This window comes from Eschrichtius robustus, chromosome 1, assembly GCF_028021215.1.
Source record: "Eschrichtius robustus isolate mEscRob2 chromosome 1, mEscRob2.pri, whole genome shotgun sequence".
NCBI lineage: Eukaryota > Metazoa > Chordata > Mammalia > Artiodactyla > Eschrichtiidae > Eschrichtius > Eschrichtius robustus.
Window position 1 is genome coordinate 33,731,365 of NC_090824.1, and position 15,907 is coordinate 33,747,271.

At 43.3% G+C, this 15,907-nt stretch overlaps 1 protein-coding gene across 4 annotated transcripts in view; it reads right to left on the reverse strand.

Moving 5' to 3' along the window:
- Positions 1-15,907, reverse strand: part of RAD51B (RAD51 paralog B) — a 701,477-nt gene that overhangs the window by 237,398 nt on the left and 448,172 nt on the right. For all 4 annotated transcript variants that reach the window (XR_011074042.1, XR_011074043.1, XM_068543727.1 and 1 more), the window contains exon 8: positions 10,234-10,330. Coding sequence is in view for 2 of the 4 variants with exons in the window: in XM_068543727.1 (XP_068399828.1) it covers positions 10,234-10,330 (97 nt within the window). In the remaining 2 variants the exon portion in view is untranslated. The remainder of the gene's footprint in view (positions 1-10,233; positions 10,331-15,907) is intronic.

Here is a 15,907-nt window from a genome sequence, read left to right on the forward strand (position 1 = left end):
CTCTCCACCCTGAAGAGAAACTCTAGGGCTGACTGTGGGCATAACAAAAATTAGATCAAAGAGGAGCCAGAACTGGAACTAGAAATAACATGTTTTCAAATGTTTAAAAAGAAAAACAGGGCTTCCCTGGTGGCGCAGTGGTTGAGAATCTGCCTGCTAATGCAGGGGACACGGGTTCGAGCCCTGGTCTGGGAAGATCCCACATGCCGCGGAGCAACTGGGCCCGTGAGCCACGATTACGCGCTCCTGCGCGTCTGGAGCCTGTGCTCCGCAACAAGAGAGGCCGCGATACTGAGAGGCCCGCGCACGGCGATGAAGAGTGGCCCCCGCTTGCCACAACTAGAGAAAGCCCTCGCACGGAAACGAAGACCCAACACAGCCATAAATAAATAAATAAATAAATTTTAAAAAATAATCTGTTTGTACTTAAAGAAAAATAATATGTTGGCTTGAAGGCACGGACTAGCAATAGGGAGGTAATACCAAAAATTTGATCTAGAAGAAGATGATTTTGAGAATGGATGTGACTGGAGGGACTGACAAAGGTACACAGACCTCTGTGTTTACTAACAAACTAATTAAAAATACTTGCTCAGTTGGACACAGCTGTTTAACTAGATGTTACAGTGGGGCACTCACTCCATAGGTACACCCTTCTAAAGGAATCTTATAAGGGGAAAATGCCCCTTATCCATGGACCCTACTGAAAGGATAGGTGTACTGGCCAGGTTTTTTATCATACGACTTCTTGGCATTGGCTGATTAGACCAAAAGATAACCCAGCCACGGAATTAGCAAGTGCGAAAAGGTAAATTGGGCCGATCAGCTTATAAGGTCAACATTCAGTGCCATGGAAAGCTGAGGCAGATATGAGAAAAATGAAGAGAATGACCTAAGTTTAAACCTTTCCAATTTCCATGTAATCTGGCTGTACTTTACTTCCTATTTGCACAAAGCCATGAGAATGCCAACTTATCCTTACAAAAGAACTCAGTGGATGAAAATGTAAGTTCTGGAGCCAGACTCTCTGGGTTGGAATCCTGGCTCTGCCCGTAATTGTGTTGCTTTCTAGGACTCAGTTCCTTCATCTAGAAAATGGGATAATGATTACCATCTGCCTTAGAGGGTTGTTGTGAGTATTAAATGTGATAGAGGATGTACAATGCCAGGCACATGATATACGGTCCATAAATGTTAGCTACAGTTATAAGTAGGCCTGACTTTTTTTAAGCAAACTTGAGTGGCTTTCTGTTTCTTGCTACCAAAAGAGCCCTGAAACAGTCTAGTAAATACTCTCTCCCAGACATGAGACAGAGCCTGCAGAAAACACCGCTGGTGACCCAGTGGAGGCAGGTGGCCGCCGTGAGTCTGATGGTATCCCTTCTACATGCCTATCCCCTCTCTTAGGGTATTACCTCCTTGAGAGCTCGGATGGAGACACATTCATCTTGGTGGTATTCCTATGCCTAACATGGACAAGAGACTCAATGAATAAAGAGTGGTTCTCAAAGTGTGGTCCCCAGAACAGCAGTATTAACAACTCCTGAGAATTTGTTAGACTTGCAAATCCTCTGGCCCCTCCCAAGACTGACAGAAACTCTGGGAGCGGGAGCCCAGCAAGGTGTGTATTGATAACCCCTCCAGGTGATTTTGATGCATGCTAAAGTTTGAGAACCACTGGGATGAGGGTTCTGTTGGGGAAACACTACCACCCCATATCCTTGACTGAAGAACAGCCCTACTCTATCTAGGGAGATCATTCACCTTTGAGCATGTGGCTTAGGAAGAGATGCACATGGAACTATAAGGGAGGAAAGAGAAACGCTCCCAGCCGGTCGAATAAGTCTCATCAATCATGTTGATCAAGGAAATGACATGTTACCAATGGATCATCCTCACATTCGTCTCACAGAGGCTTCAGGAAAAATCATCGACTCCCTAACATGGCACGCCAGATGTCCATGATCCACACTGCTGACTTCTCAAGTCCCACCCCCTGCATTCCCATACGTGCCCCCTACACTCCCAGTCATAAGGAATGACTGGTAGTTCTTCAAATGACCATGCCCTTGCCACCATATCTTTAGTAATGATGTATCCTCTATCTAGAACATCATTTCTTCCATCTCTGTATCCTTAGCACTAAGTGTACTTCCTGGTGCTTAATGGGTATCCCGTTTCCCTAAATATTTGATGAGTTCATTGTCTCCTTACCTCCCATATCCCCATCCCTAAGCCATCTTACATATCTCATCTGGACAGTCTTCAGAGTACATACTATGCTCATTTTATCACAAAACCTTAATTCAGTCTGGCATTCAAAGTCTGGCCCCGATCTACTTCCTAATTTATTGCGCATGACCTCCTATATTTACCCTAAACCCCAGGCAAATGGGGCTCCTTTGCTGCCTTCCCAACATATGCTACATTTCCCTACAACACAGATCCTGTTATTTACTGAGTACCCTCTAGGAACTAGGGGATACAGGGGTGATCAAGACAAAGTCCCTGACCTTGAGAAGATGATATGAAAGCAAAGGAGGCAGACCATAAACTCATAAACAAATAAACTTATAAGATCAGGTAGTGATAAGGGCAATGAAGAAAATCAAGTAGGCTTAGGGGATAGAGAAGGCTGGGATGGGGGTAGTGGTTTCATCTCAGATAGAGAGGTGACGGAAGACCTCTCTGAGAAGATGACACTTGAGTGAGGCTGAAGGTAGTGAGGCAACAGGTCAAGGGGAGTTCTGGACAAGCGCTCCAGTCAGTGGGAAGAGCAAGTGTGAAAGACCAGAGGCAGAAAGCCCAGAGCCTAAGGAACAAGGGAGTGGGCTGTACAGCTGGAACAGGTTTGAAGAGGAGGATAAAGATAGGAGATAAGGGCAGACAAGGCCTATTTTGAACTTAATGCCTTAGTTCTCAGCATTTCCTGATCTTTCCTCTGCCTTTTGAAATCCTATCTATCCCTCAAGGCCTATCTCTTACACCTTCCTCCCTGGACCCTTCAGATCTCCCTTTGCTGAAAGAGAAGTTCCCTTCTTCCTGAATCCCGGAGACTTTGGTCCATACCATACTTGTCTAAAGCACTGCACACATTCTACCTAATACTGTTCTTCTTTAGAATGATTCTCAAACTGCACCGTAAATATCTTGAGGGCAGGGACCATAATCTTGCTCATTTCTGGATTTCCAGTAACATTAACATAATGCATATAGTAGAGGCTCCACAACTCATGAAATCATCAGGCTGGAAGGCACTTAAAGGGTCTCCTCATCTAGCCAAAAAGTTTTTTTTTGGGAGGGACCATAGCTCTAAAACTATGCAGGAATAGTTGGAAATATGCAGGAATGCAGCTAATGCACAGGAAAAGTCAGTCTGACTGAATAAAATACAGTTTAATATAGTTTTATCGAGTGGCTTATCAGAAGAAGGAAGAAAAGCAAAGCCCTCAGAGACATCCAAACCTAGGTCGGAGCTCAGCTGGACTGTCATTGGGCCAGACCACCTTGCCAGACCTTGTTACAATCCTCCCCAAATCCTAGTAAACATCACCAGTGCATTCTGAAAGTCTTTCCTGCCACATAACAACACAAACTAAGTTATCCCCTGGCACCACTCCTAGAAACCAGCCATTCTTTACTTTATGATTGCTGACCTGGAAGCCTCTCATCTTTGGTATAGAATTCTCTTCGATGATGTAAACAAGGATCTCTTCTCAGAGAATCCTTTGGATTTGAAGACCTCCGGGTTCACACCCCCTCTTGGCATCCCATTCTCTGGGCTTCCAGCCCTGCCACCTCTGTAGCTGAAGCAACTGGCAAAACTGGCTTTGGTGTTCTCGTCCCTTCTGCCTTCATGACACTGAGATGTGAACAGGAACATGTGTAGATCTGGGAAATGAGCCAGTAAATCCTAAATAGTGAAGAGGTCTGAGGGTGAGGGGAAAAGACTTTCAAAACAGCTAACCCTGCCCTCCCACGAACCGCCTCAAAGACTGCTTCCCGAAGAAAACTTCTGGCTCTCATCTCATTTGATCTTAATGCACCTCCTGCTTCAAATGTGTCTCTCTGGCAAACTCTCACTAGCAAAACAGAACTCCTGACCAAGAAATGCTTCCTGGTGCTTGACTTCACTGTTCCTTTCTCCTTTTGATCCCTTGGCCGTGGTTCTATTGCCCGCTGGCCTCTCGGCTGAAAATCCTCAACAAGTTCCTCTCCCTTGTGAGATCCACAGCTTTTCAGATGTTTGTGGGCTGTGCCCATTCCCCGCTCAACTCTAGTGGCCCGCACCTCACATAACATTTAGTCTTTCTTTAGGTAAATGCTACAGGGTTTGGGTGGTATTTCAATCTTCTACGCTTTTTCTATAAATTAGGCCTTTCATGGCATCTGAACCGTTGTGGGAAGTGGTATATACCCAGCTAAGGGCCATGGATCCTTAAATACTAGGGGGAGTGGGGCACGGGTAGGTGTGTATCCCCTTGTGAATAGAAGCATGTGAAGTTGTGTGTGTTGATACGTGTCTGTGGCTTTGGAATCAAAAACTGAAAGGTCACTAGGACACAAGTATTTTTATCCCAAACTCCCTCCTAAGAGGCAGCAGTGTGCAAATCTAGGATCTCACGGGAGGGGCTCTGGCTTCTGTTCCCGGCACCACCACCTCTCACTTGCTGTGTGGCCTTTGGGCAACTCCCTTCTCGCCTTCATGCTTCACTTGCTTGAGGTGGATTAAATGATTCATCACATTAAGACATTTTAAAATACTATGGAAATGCTAATGTTCACAATGTTGATCATCATTGTTAATATTAACCTTGAAGTCACATGGTGACATTTCATGTTTTCAAAGCACTAATTATAACCAACCTGCACCATGCCCCCAAGAGGTGGATTTTTACAGCTGCTCCGCCCACACTCATTTGCACAGGGTCCTACCCAAACCAATGAACATTTAGTTTGAGGTTGGGCTATGCAGGGCTTTGGAGCCAAAGTGTGGACAGAGTCCTGCTAACTTGACCAAACTACCCCAAAGTTTGTGGTTAATGGATTACAAATTTGGGTAATGCTGGACAATAAATTACAACTATAATAATAAAGCTGAAAGTACACACAATTTAAGCAGAAACACCAGTGTTTTTTATCGGAAATGAAAGAAACCATTGATCATAGCAACTGTCTGAGATTAGCAGGGAGCCACATTTTCAAACATCCTGCAGTAAATCCAGAGCAGATCCAGCTGGAAAGCAAGAGTGGAAGTAAAACTTGAAAATTCATACCACGCTTTGAAGTCTGCCTCTTTCACAACCATGAGTCCCTGATTCGTCCCAACCATTCTGAGCTCTTCTTGCTTGTTGAATTTATTTTAAAAGAGACACAAGCCACGCACTTGCATATAATCTATCAAATGGACTCCAGCTTTTTGCAGGGATGGTTTGTTAGGGAATATGAATCCCAAAATACCTTCTCTTACACATGAAATCAGCCATCAGTTCTACTGGAATAGAAAGGCTTCTGATACTAAAACTAGAAACCATTCTTGGTTCTAGTAAATACTACTTTTTCCTCTTGTGTTCTCTCCTTGACCCATCCAGGCACTTTTAATTTTTAGTTTTTTAAGGCTATTATCTACCAAAAACTATTACTATAGATAAAAGGATATTAAGTGCCACCCTAGGCTCCTAAAATGGGCGCGTCACCACACTGAAGTGCCTGCTATCCCAGTAAATTATCTGAGGAAGGATAGCCAATGATCTAGGTTGAACGAAGCTTCGATCTTGCACAGGGCCCACTGTCACCGCACGTCAGTCTCACCTACCAACTGTGCCTGGGTGGACGGGGGCTCAGCCAGTCCTTTCTGCTCAAATCCCGGGTGACCTGAGAATAGGACCTGGTGTCTTAGGCCAGCTGGACTGTAGATCCTTTCTCTACCGATCACTAGAGGCAAAGAGGTGTTCTCTATGACTGAGATCCCATCATCCTTGGCATCTTCGATGACCACCAGGAAGAAATGTCAAGGGCATCTAAGAAACATGTCCTTGGTCACAGAACAGTCACAATAACCTAGTAAGTAACCAGACACTGAACTTCATAATAACCTACATGCCTGAGTTTCTGTCAGCAGAGCAAAACACCGAAGAAGAAAATAGTTTGACTCACGGTGCCTGGTCAAGAACAATGTAGATCATAAAGTCAAAAATCCTGATTTCTGCCCTTGGGTTCACAATATAACTTCGGTCAATTTGCATAAGTCGCAGCCGGTCCATTCCCCCACATGAAGAAAAGAATGTTTGTGAAAGGCATGCTGAAAATTGACAAGCACACTTGCACATATGAGGAGTTATTTTAACTAAATAGGAAAAATTCCATTTGCCCTCTCATGCCTTCCCAGGACACAAAGCTTATGGGTAGGAGCAATGTCGGGAGAGTCCTCTGGTGCCCACTTCTCCCTTCTTTGGCTCTCCCAACTGGGAGCTGAATAATTCACTGGGGGAATGAATCCTCGAAGGGAATCAGACCGTGGACCCTAGCAGTGAACGTGGGTCTACATAATCCAAGCAACAACCCAGGCACAAATTTAATAAGGAAAAAAAGCCCCAGCAACAAAAAAACAAAGAACTCTCAACTTTACAAACACTGGGAGGGCAACAGCTGGTCAGCCGAGATTAAAGGAGCGTGAGAGAACACCTCCCCATCTCCTGCCTTCTCCTCCCCCGTCGAGGTCCCCGCAGCCAGCCAGGGCTCGCTTTTACAGCCCTGTGCAGATGACCTTGTTCCAGCTAAGATAGGAACTCTTTTGATCTCAGCAGGGGGATGCTCTGGGCCTGCAGCTGGCAGATATTAATAGTACAGGATCCGCTGGTGTGGAAGAGATCTCTCAGTTGGGCCAGGTCACTCGTATTCCCTGCTCTGAGTCAGAGAAGAAGGAACTTCATTTCCCTGCATCAGGCCCTGCTGGGTACTTCTCTCGGGTCAACTCAGATCATTTTCTCACTGGCTGCTCTCGGTCGCTTGTTCTCACCCCGCAACTGTTTTCAAGGGAGCGCTGTTTAAGCCATGCCCTCTGCTCTTGCAGCTGAAATCCATTACAGGACAGGGTGAGCCTTGGGCTCAGCCCATCACAGTGTGTTTCTCACTCTCACCAGCTTGCACACACTTCTCGTGTACATGTTTGTGTGGCAGAGAGGTAGAGAGAGCAAGAGACAGACAGACAAGCCCAGAAGTGTTCACAGAGAGAGAGAGAGACAGCAGTGTGGGGAGAGGGGGCTGTTAGAGGTATGCCGATGTATCAGTGCTAAGATTTCCGAGGATCCTTTCCATTATGTTTAATCTAGGACGACAAGGTCACTCTTCCCACCCTGTAAATCAGAATTTTAAAACCCCATCACCGAGTGAACGCTCCTGACCTTCAGACCCACATCACAGTCTTACAGAGTTAGAGCTAGAAAAGACTTCAGCCATCTTATATTCAACCAATCTGTCATTTAACAGAAAAAACTGCGGCCCAAAGTGATTAAAAGAGCTGCCCAAGATCACAGAGTTAATAACACAAGGGCAAATCTGATGATACAACGCATGCTTACAACAACAACAGAGAGATTTATACATTTTAATCATAGCAACATTAACAACCACTGCAATATATTTGAATAGGTATAAGTGTTCTAAGAATTTTTTTTTTTTCATTCACTGGTAAGGAACTTCATTATAGGCTTCAGAAAAAAAAATTCTATAGACTCTTCATCTGCTTAGCTATGGAAGGAAAAGATCTAGAAAACTCAATTGCTTCCATTCTCCCTTGGGTTTCATAATAACAAAAAATTGTCTACGGATGAGCTGGTAGCTCTCCCTTGGCCATGAACAGGACTTTGCCATTTTTTTGAAGCGGTTACACTGCAGCCACAAAGCAATTTCCTTTATATCTGTTTTGCTCCTCTTCTTTGCTTGAGATAAACCAGGAAGCCAGGACAAAGAAAAGTACTCTTACTTATTGGTTTTCAGATAAGGAAACAAGATATTCTCATCTGGTCTCCTCCTTGGAACTGAATAAATGTGTATGTGTGTAATACTTATAATAATAATTTTTAATCACGTTCATAGGTCTTTATGTGACTCTCGTGGTTCACTGTTGTTACAAAGCATTTACTATGGTATTGGTTCAGCATTTATTTACTGCCTACTATGTGCCTAGAACTTTGCTGGTCACTCAGGCACAACATGGATACAAAAAGAATACAAGAGAGTCTGTGGCCTTAATCTGGTGGGGAAACCATGAAAAGTTAATTTTTTTTTTTTTTAATCTTTTCTGTCTATTGCTGATCTGGTAGAAGGGCCACAGAGGAAGAAGAGAGAGTGAGACCAAGGCAGACTGGAACAGGCAAGGAGGTTTTGTGGAAGAGGTGGTCTTTTGTTTTTTGAATTTTATTTTATTTATTTTTTATACAGCAGGTTCTTATTAGTTATCCATTTTATACATATTAGCGTATATATGTCAACCCCAATCTCCCAGTTCATCACACCACCAACCCCCCCACCACCATTTTCCCCCCTTGGTGTCCATACGTGAAGAGGTGGTCTTTAAATAAACCTCGAAGGAGTGGGGGGATTTGGGAAGAAAAGAAGAGGTAGGAGTGAAAAGGGGAAATGCTGTTCTAACAGGGTGAGCTGTCTGCAGAGGCACGGAGCCAGGGCTCAGGAGAGCAGGCAGAAGGTCAGCATACTTGCTGGAGAAGTTTCACAGAGGGTGAAGAGGAAAGAAAGGACAAAGAGTTAAGAAGCATCAACTTAATCTAGCGTAGTTTTGGGGAAACTGATCCACCCAAGAGAAAAGAAAAAAACCCTGATTTTCAGCATTTGCTGATTTCCATGGTGTAAATACTTCCACCCTGGTTGACTGCAAGCTAACAAGCCACAAATTCCTGAATATTTTAAAATCAGCTTGTTGATTTTTGCCCATTCTCAGGAAATGGGCTAAAACAATTTCAAGATTCCTGAGTAGGAGAGTGACACAGTGACACAGTGAAGCCAGAAATGGCGAAGTTTAATTTGGTAGTGTAAGATGCACGTGGTAGAGGCTGGAGTTGGGAAGGCCATTTTGGAATTTATTAACATAATCCAAGTGTGAGTTTTTAATAAGTCAGCTGATCACAATACAACTTACAAAAAAGAGGGGACAGATATATTTGGAAAGGACAACCAAGTAGACTTGATGATGAAAGAAGTGTCTGGAGGGAACGAAAATTGACGACTCAGCTTTTCAGCGGGAAAGACAATGCATCACTGAGTGTGGAAATAGGGTACACAGAGCACTCTACAGTTGTTATAAATAAGTAATTCGTGTTCACTCTGAAAAACACTGCTGAGAAGCAGGGATGTGGTCCTTGCAATTTTTGAGACCATAAACCAAGGCCCATCCATGGAAAACCACCTGGGCAGTTAGGAGCCTTGCTAGCCCTAGAGGTCCCATATATTCCATCACGAATAACTCTCAGAAAATGGAAAGTGCAGAGGGCCCTGGAACAGCTATGCTCATCCACCCAGGCCCACAGCATTCTGCCCTGAAAGAAATCAGACTACAACTAGCAGAACTCAGAAATGTCAAGTAAGAACTTTCAGTAAAACTAGAAACCACCCACTGGCTCAGTGGTGTAATTCCCCTAGCTACATAAAGCAGAGCCAGTCTGACCTTTGCTAGCATGGGAGGGTGGAGAAAATTTTGCAGATTTACCAACGTGGCTAGTTTTTCTTAATCCTTCTGTAAAGCTGATTGGGAACGCCACATCTCCAGTACATGATCCTGGTGTACAATTTTAGCCAGTCCAAAAGTACCCAGCACAAACAAAAGGTTAAATTGCTGTGGGACCATGGGTAAAGCCAACATTTGAGCATCAGTCTCAAAAACAAAGTCATTTAGCAGTTCACCAGCCCTCATACTGAGGGACCCAAAAGAACCTACAGAGGAGTGAGGAGCCTTCGGTGGAGGTGATAGACGCCTGTGAAGATGATTCACTCAGGTGAGAAAGGAAGCTCCCTTATAGAGACAGAGCAAACACACTCTCCAAATATAAGGGATCAGATGCCAGGAAAGGTGGCCAAGCCTATATCGCCAGGCTCCGGCTGGGTTCACTGGCCAGGGCCTGTTAGCTGTGTGTCTCAGTTCTCAGCAGAAGGCAGAGAGGCGGTGGCGGAGCTGTATGTCAGTGTCAAGTTTCAGCCCCTCTAAGACAGATCCCTTACCTTCAGACAGGGACAAATCATCAGCTGGAGACACCAGGTCTGCCTGAGAAGCTAGGGCTCCACTCAGATGGGTTGTAATTTGATTCGTCAAGATAACCTGTGAACAGACAAGGAGAAGGCGGAGGGAAGGGAGAAGAGAGAAGACCAAATTAATTATTAGAGCTATCAAAAGGCTGTGGTTTAGGGGAAGACTGATAAGTACGCAGGTAGGAAAACCCCAGCTCTGACTTTCATCAGTTTTATCTTTAGGCCAGAACTATCTGGCAAAGCCTCTAGGTCACTCAAATCACAGAAGACCGAGGAAACAGACTGACTTTTTTCAGAGCTTAAACCACTAATCAATTCTTTCTAAATGTTGAGTAAATTGGGACAGAGAAGTGTCGCCATATTACCTGAATAATAGAAGGCCAACCAGAGAATTAAGATGAATACGTGCACATTTTATCATTTTTAAATTATATTCACAACATACAATGTGACTAGCACCGAAGAAAAGCAATAATTTAACATCTGGATGCCTGGGGCTTCTTCCCTTGTTAACTAGAAAGTCAGAATTTTATTTCCAAATTTGTGAAATTAGAATAAAATTCATCTCTAAAGGAATAGCACTCTTCTTCTTTTCAGTAAGTCGAATTCTAACAAAAGAATTCCAAAGTCTCACTATTATTTAAAACACAAATTAATAGAATCCAACCTATACAAAATAAAGTTCATAACATTTAACATTCCTAGAAAGGACTGTAAAATTACCTAATCCACATGATTTATTTCCACACAATATTTTTACATGTGGTTCCATCAAGAAATTATTCTTTTCCTTAAAAATCCTCATTTATAAACTTTACTCTATTGTTTAGAAACCTAAAGGAAGAACAAAACACAGATTCTCTCCTGGAAAACCGCAGCAAGACTAACGTCACAATCATTTCCCAAGATTTGGGGTGTTCCCATCGTGGGCATTTTGGTGAACCATCTTGGTACCTCAGAGGAAACGTAACTTCTGAAAAACTAGGCATTTGGTACCTGGAATATGCAACTAGCCAAATCGTCGTGGTCTGTCCCAAGGGTCAGCTATGGTTTTGCTGCCACCCTGATTGGAGCAGAAATGGAAATTGTCTCCATTCTTTATTGTCCAGCTTTTCAGCCACACCTCTGTCCCTGTCTCTTGAATGGACCAATGACACGTTATAAATCCTAAGCCAATGGCAGCTTAATTGGGGGCTGAGAGGGGAGCACGATGGCAGGGTCAGGTAAAGAAATGAAGTACTCTATTAACAAAGACAGCCTGTCCAAGGTCTTTGTGTGTCAACTAGGCTCGTGTGAATCCCCAGCTACTCTGCAGTGATGACCGGATATTGCAGTATTCCACTGAGTATTTGCTAATCCTATCCTTCCTATTCTTTTGTATTGCTCATTTTCATCTGGACTGGTAAGAATCACATATGATAAGTCTTTCAATTAAAATGGCTGGAAATGGCCAAATAATAGCCTGCTCTTTTAAGAAATAAATACTCATATTCAGGAGCCAGAATAAGGAATTATGTTCATTTTCCTCTTTATTATATAGGGTACAGGCTTTGGAGTTCAATAAAACTGGGTTCAAATTCTGACTGTGACACTGTGAACTTTGGGAAAGTTACTTGAATCTTTGAGCTTCATCTATTCATAGGTAAAATAACACCTATCTTATAGAACTGTTATGAGAATTGAATGAGATAATCAATGTAAGGTATTTAATATAGTGTCTGGCACGTGATAAATATCCAGTAAATGTAAGCCATTGTTGTTGCTATTATTTCCTTCAGAAGAATGTTATATAGGTTAATAAATTACTAATAAAGTATATGCCACATGCTTCAGATAATTGGATCTAACAACAGAACATGAAATCACAATTTTCTACATCAGGATATACTTCAGTACCTGATCATTTCCACCGGTCTTAGTCCTTCCTAAGCTTTACTTAGTTGCAAAGAATTTGTGTAAAAATCTCAGTAAGAAAACGATAGTAATTATTTAAAGCAAGGCCAGTAAGAAACCGGCATTGTTTTGAGAATACCACGTGATTTTTCTACCAGTGAAGAAAATAATGTATCTGTCATAGTTTAAAAAAAAAAAAAAGTGAAGCTTCAGGAGATCTAGACATGTAAGCTCTATTTTGGGGGGAATTCTTCTAAAAGGTGGTTTGGTGAAAATGACGAGAACACTAGTGATATAGTAACAGTAATGAGAAAAATAATTATTGAATACCAACCATGCAAAGCATGTCACCATGTACACAGGGGAAACTAAAGAGGTGAAGGCTCTGTGTGCCTTCTCTAGAAACTTGCAAGTTAAAAGATAAGACATTTACTAAGATATTCAGACCACTTTTTCTCAATTGTATTGTTATTTCCCTGGTCCTACAATGGAAACTTATACTGAGATGATGGCTTTACTGTACATAGCTAATAAGATGATACCCTGCTGAGCCTAAAACCAAACTACAGATGTGCCTCCAAAGATACCCACCCCCAGTGCCACTTCCAATTGCAAGAGTAGATGGAGAAGAAACCATTTGCACTCTCCAATGGCAAAAGAACAAGCTCCTAAGTGGTTTTGCTAATAATCCACTCCCTTTTTATTGAGTCTGAAAGCCAAATTGCTGAAGGGATACATAGCAACCAAACTCAGGGGGTTGCTCTTGCTGAATTGTTGTGATTTTCTAAATCTGTGGTCAGCAAAATGATAAAATGGAAATATTTCCAAATAGCATTGATTACAAATAATCATGACTTGGGCAGAAGCCTATAGATGTGTTGTCCTCTGAGGCAAACTGGAGACGTGAAAACTACACTCCTAAAATAACTTATCAAATACTATTACACGTTATAAACAGAGTCTTAACGCTATCTGCTTTCCGAAAATGAGTTCTGACTGACACTTTAGAGGGTCTTTCGGGCTGCTTTGCTCCACTGGAAAGATGAAGGCTTCCGACACTTGGTACTAAATTTGTGCAAGAGCAGTGTGCACAATGATTAGGCTGAGGGCTTTGGAGTCAAACAAACATGAGTTCAGATCCTGGGTTCCACCACTTACTAACTATGTGATGTTGAGCAAGTTTCACAACTCTCTGGGTATAATTCTTAACTCACAGGGTTTTGAGGATTAAACTGGATAAAGCATATAAAGTCCTGAGCATAGTGCCTGGCCAATGGGAAATGCTTAAATGTTAACCTCCATCATTGTCGTTGCTGATTTTACACCTTGCTTGTTTAGAAAGAAAACCCATGCCTGATTCCCTTTTGTACAACATATAGTACACTGATGACAAAGAACAAATATTTGCCGGTGATATGCTCAAAACGCATAAAAATTTAATTGAAAGTGCATGCTATTTTTGCCATTTCTCTGAAAGTATGACTTATTAAAAACATACAGGGGCTTCCCTGGTGGCGCAGTGGTTGAGAATCTGCCTGCCAATGCAGGGGACACGGGTTCGAGCCCTGGTTTGGGAAGATCCCACATGCTGCGGAGCAACTAGGCCTGTGAGCCACAATTACCGAGCCTGCGCATCTGGAGCCTGTGCTCCACAACAAGAGAGGCCGCGATGGTGAGAGGCCCGCGCACCGCAATGAAGAGTGGCCCCCGCTTGCCGCAACTAGAGAAAGCCCTCGCACAGAAACGAAGACCCAATACAGCCATAAATACATACATAAATAAATAAATAAATCCCATTTTAAAAAAAACATACAACACACCCCATCCCCCTTCCTGCTACTACCATCAATTTCAAATCCAAAGGCTAGAGTGAGATTCTTGGACTAAGGGGAAATTTTGCTTTTGTTTTTTTGATGGTAGTGATTACATCTTTACATCTGAAGCCAGGAGAAAATGGAATTCAGCTTAGTTTACTCTTCAGGCAAGAGAAGACCATCTACCTACTGAGGGGAAACAGGCAGCCTTCTACATTGGGCTTTGTATGCAACTTTGTATATGGAGAGACCACTTACTCCCAGGGCTTCCTTGCAAAGCCGGCAGGTTGTAGGATGCTTCAGGTACACATGAATAGGAAATGACTCCTCATATCATGTCACATATACCTTGAGTCTCATTTTTAGTGCTCCCCTCCCAAGGCAAAATGGGGGGGGGGGATCCTACGTTTGCCCCTGGGTTCTAAGTTTCCCTTGCATCATTCAACTTCCCTAAATGCATCCTACTCGACCCTTCTGTGTACTGCAGTTCAACACCTAAGCTCAGTTCAAGGGAACAATGAAGCTCTCAAAGAAGAAGAAACTTCAGAGTACAGATTCATAAATAACCTAATAGGCCCTGCCTTCAGAGAGAGCAGGGCTTCTCTTATAAGCTAGAGAGGAGATGGGAAAACAGGAAGCAGTCAAAGACCAGAAGAACTAGTAAGGCAGATGGTTGATGGTTGGGAATGAATGTCATTTTGGTCAGAAGGCAGAAGGTCCTGGGGATGAAAACCTAGCCAACACACAAACAAACAAAAACATATGACTCTTTTCCACTAAGTATCAAAAAGGCAGCTTCCGAAAGCAAATAGCTAGAGGTTAAGGGGGAAGGAGCAGAATACACTGGTCAGAAGAAGCGTCAGCCTCCAGGGTCAGGGGACTGGTGAGCTGGAGTCCACTGACCAATTGAGCCTGACTCTCCACTGATCTCTGTGTCCATTGTGGACCACCTGCCTTCAGCTGGCACATCTTTCTTCAGCTACGCTAGGACCAGACTAATTTAGGCTATACCCACACCCCATGCATGCCTCCTGCTCCTGGTCCAAAATAAATCCTGCTTTAAGGGGCCTCTGTATGCGTCTAGTCTGATCTACCCTACGTTGAGGTATTAAAGAAGAATCTCTGTTGGGAGCTCCATGAGCAGCCACTTAGTATATTCCAGCCCAGTGGAAAATGGTGGAGAGAAGAGAAAGTGGGACAGCCCTGGAGAAATCAAAGTGGGGAACTGTCAGGCCTAAGGGTCCAGCTTTTGATAAAGAGCCTCCTTTTATTTGACCCTTGGGAGGTGACAAAGAGGGAGTTTGTGGTCAATCAGGAATAGAATAAGTTGGAATGGGATATCTGGCCCTGCTCGGTCAGCAGAAGAGAGATTCATGGTCAACAAAACAATAACTCAATATTTATAAGTCAGATTCTTTTAAGGACCTAAGAATATGGCACATGCCCTCATTCAGCTTTCTGTGGGGGCAGATGAGAGGCAAATTTTATAATCCCCGCCTTCCAGGGAGTGAACTAGAGTCATCTGCCTGAGATTAATAGTCTAGATAAGAAAGGGGGTCTGCAGGCCTCCCTGCCCACTCTCCCTCCTAAGACAGCACTGGGCAGAGGAAAGGAGAGCCAGGAACTCTCTGCCCAGAGCCACGGGCAGGTCCAGGCCTCAATGCCCTGGTCTCCAGAACTCAATCTAATATAAGTAACGAACAAAGGGATCTAACACCTAGAAATACATTAAAAGATTATGAAAATGCTACATTGTAACAAGCCCAATCTTGTGACAAGAGTCCTTTCATACTCTGACATTAATAAATAACCATAAACCAAGTAGCTTCAGCTTCTACGAAAGTGTCAAGCATTTGAGGCAATCCTAGCTGAATTCTGCCAGTCTTTTTAGTGGCTTTCGGTGGCTTCAGATGCATGTGGCTTGTCACTTCCGAAACCCA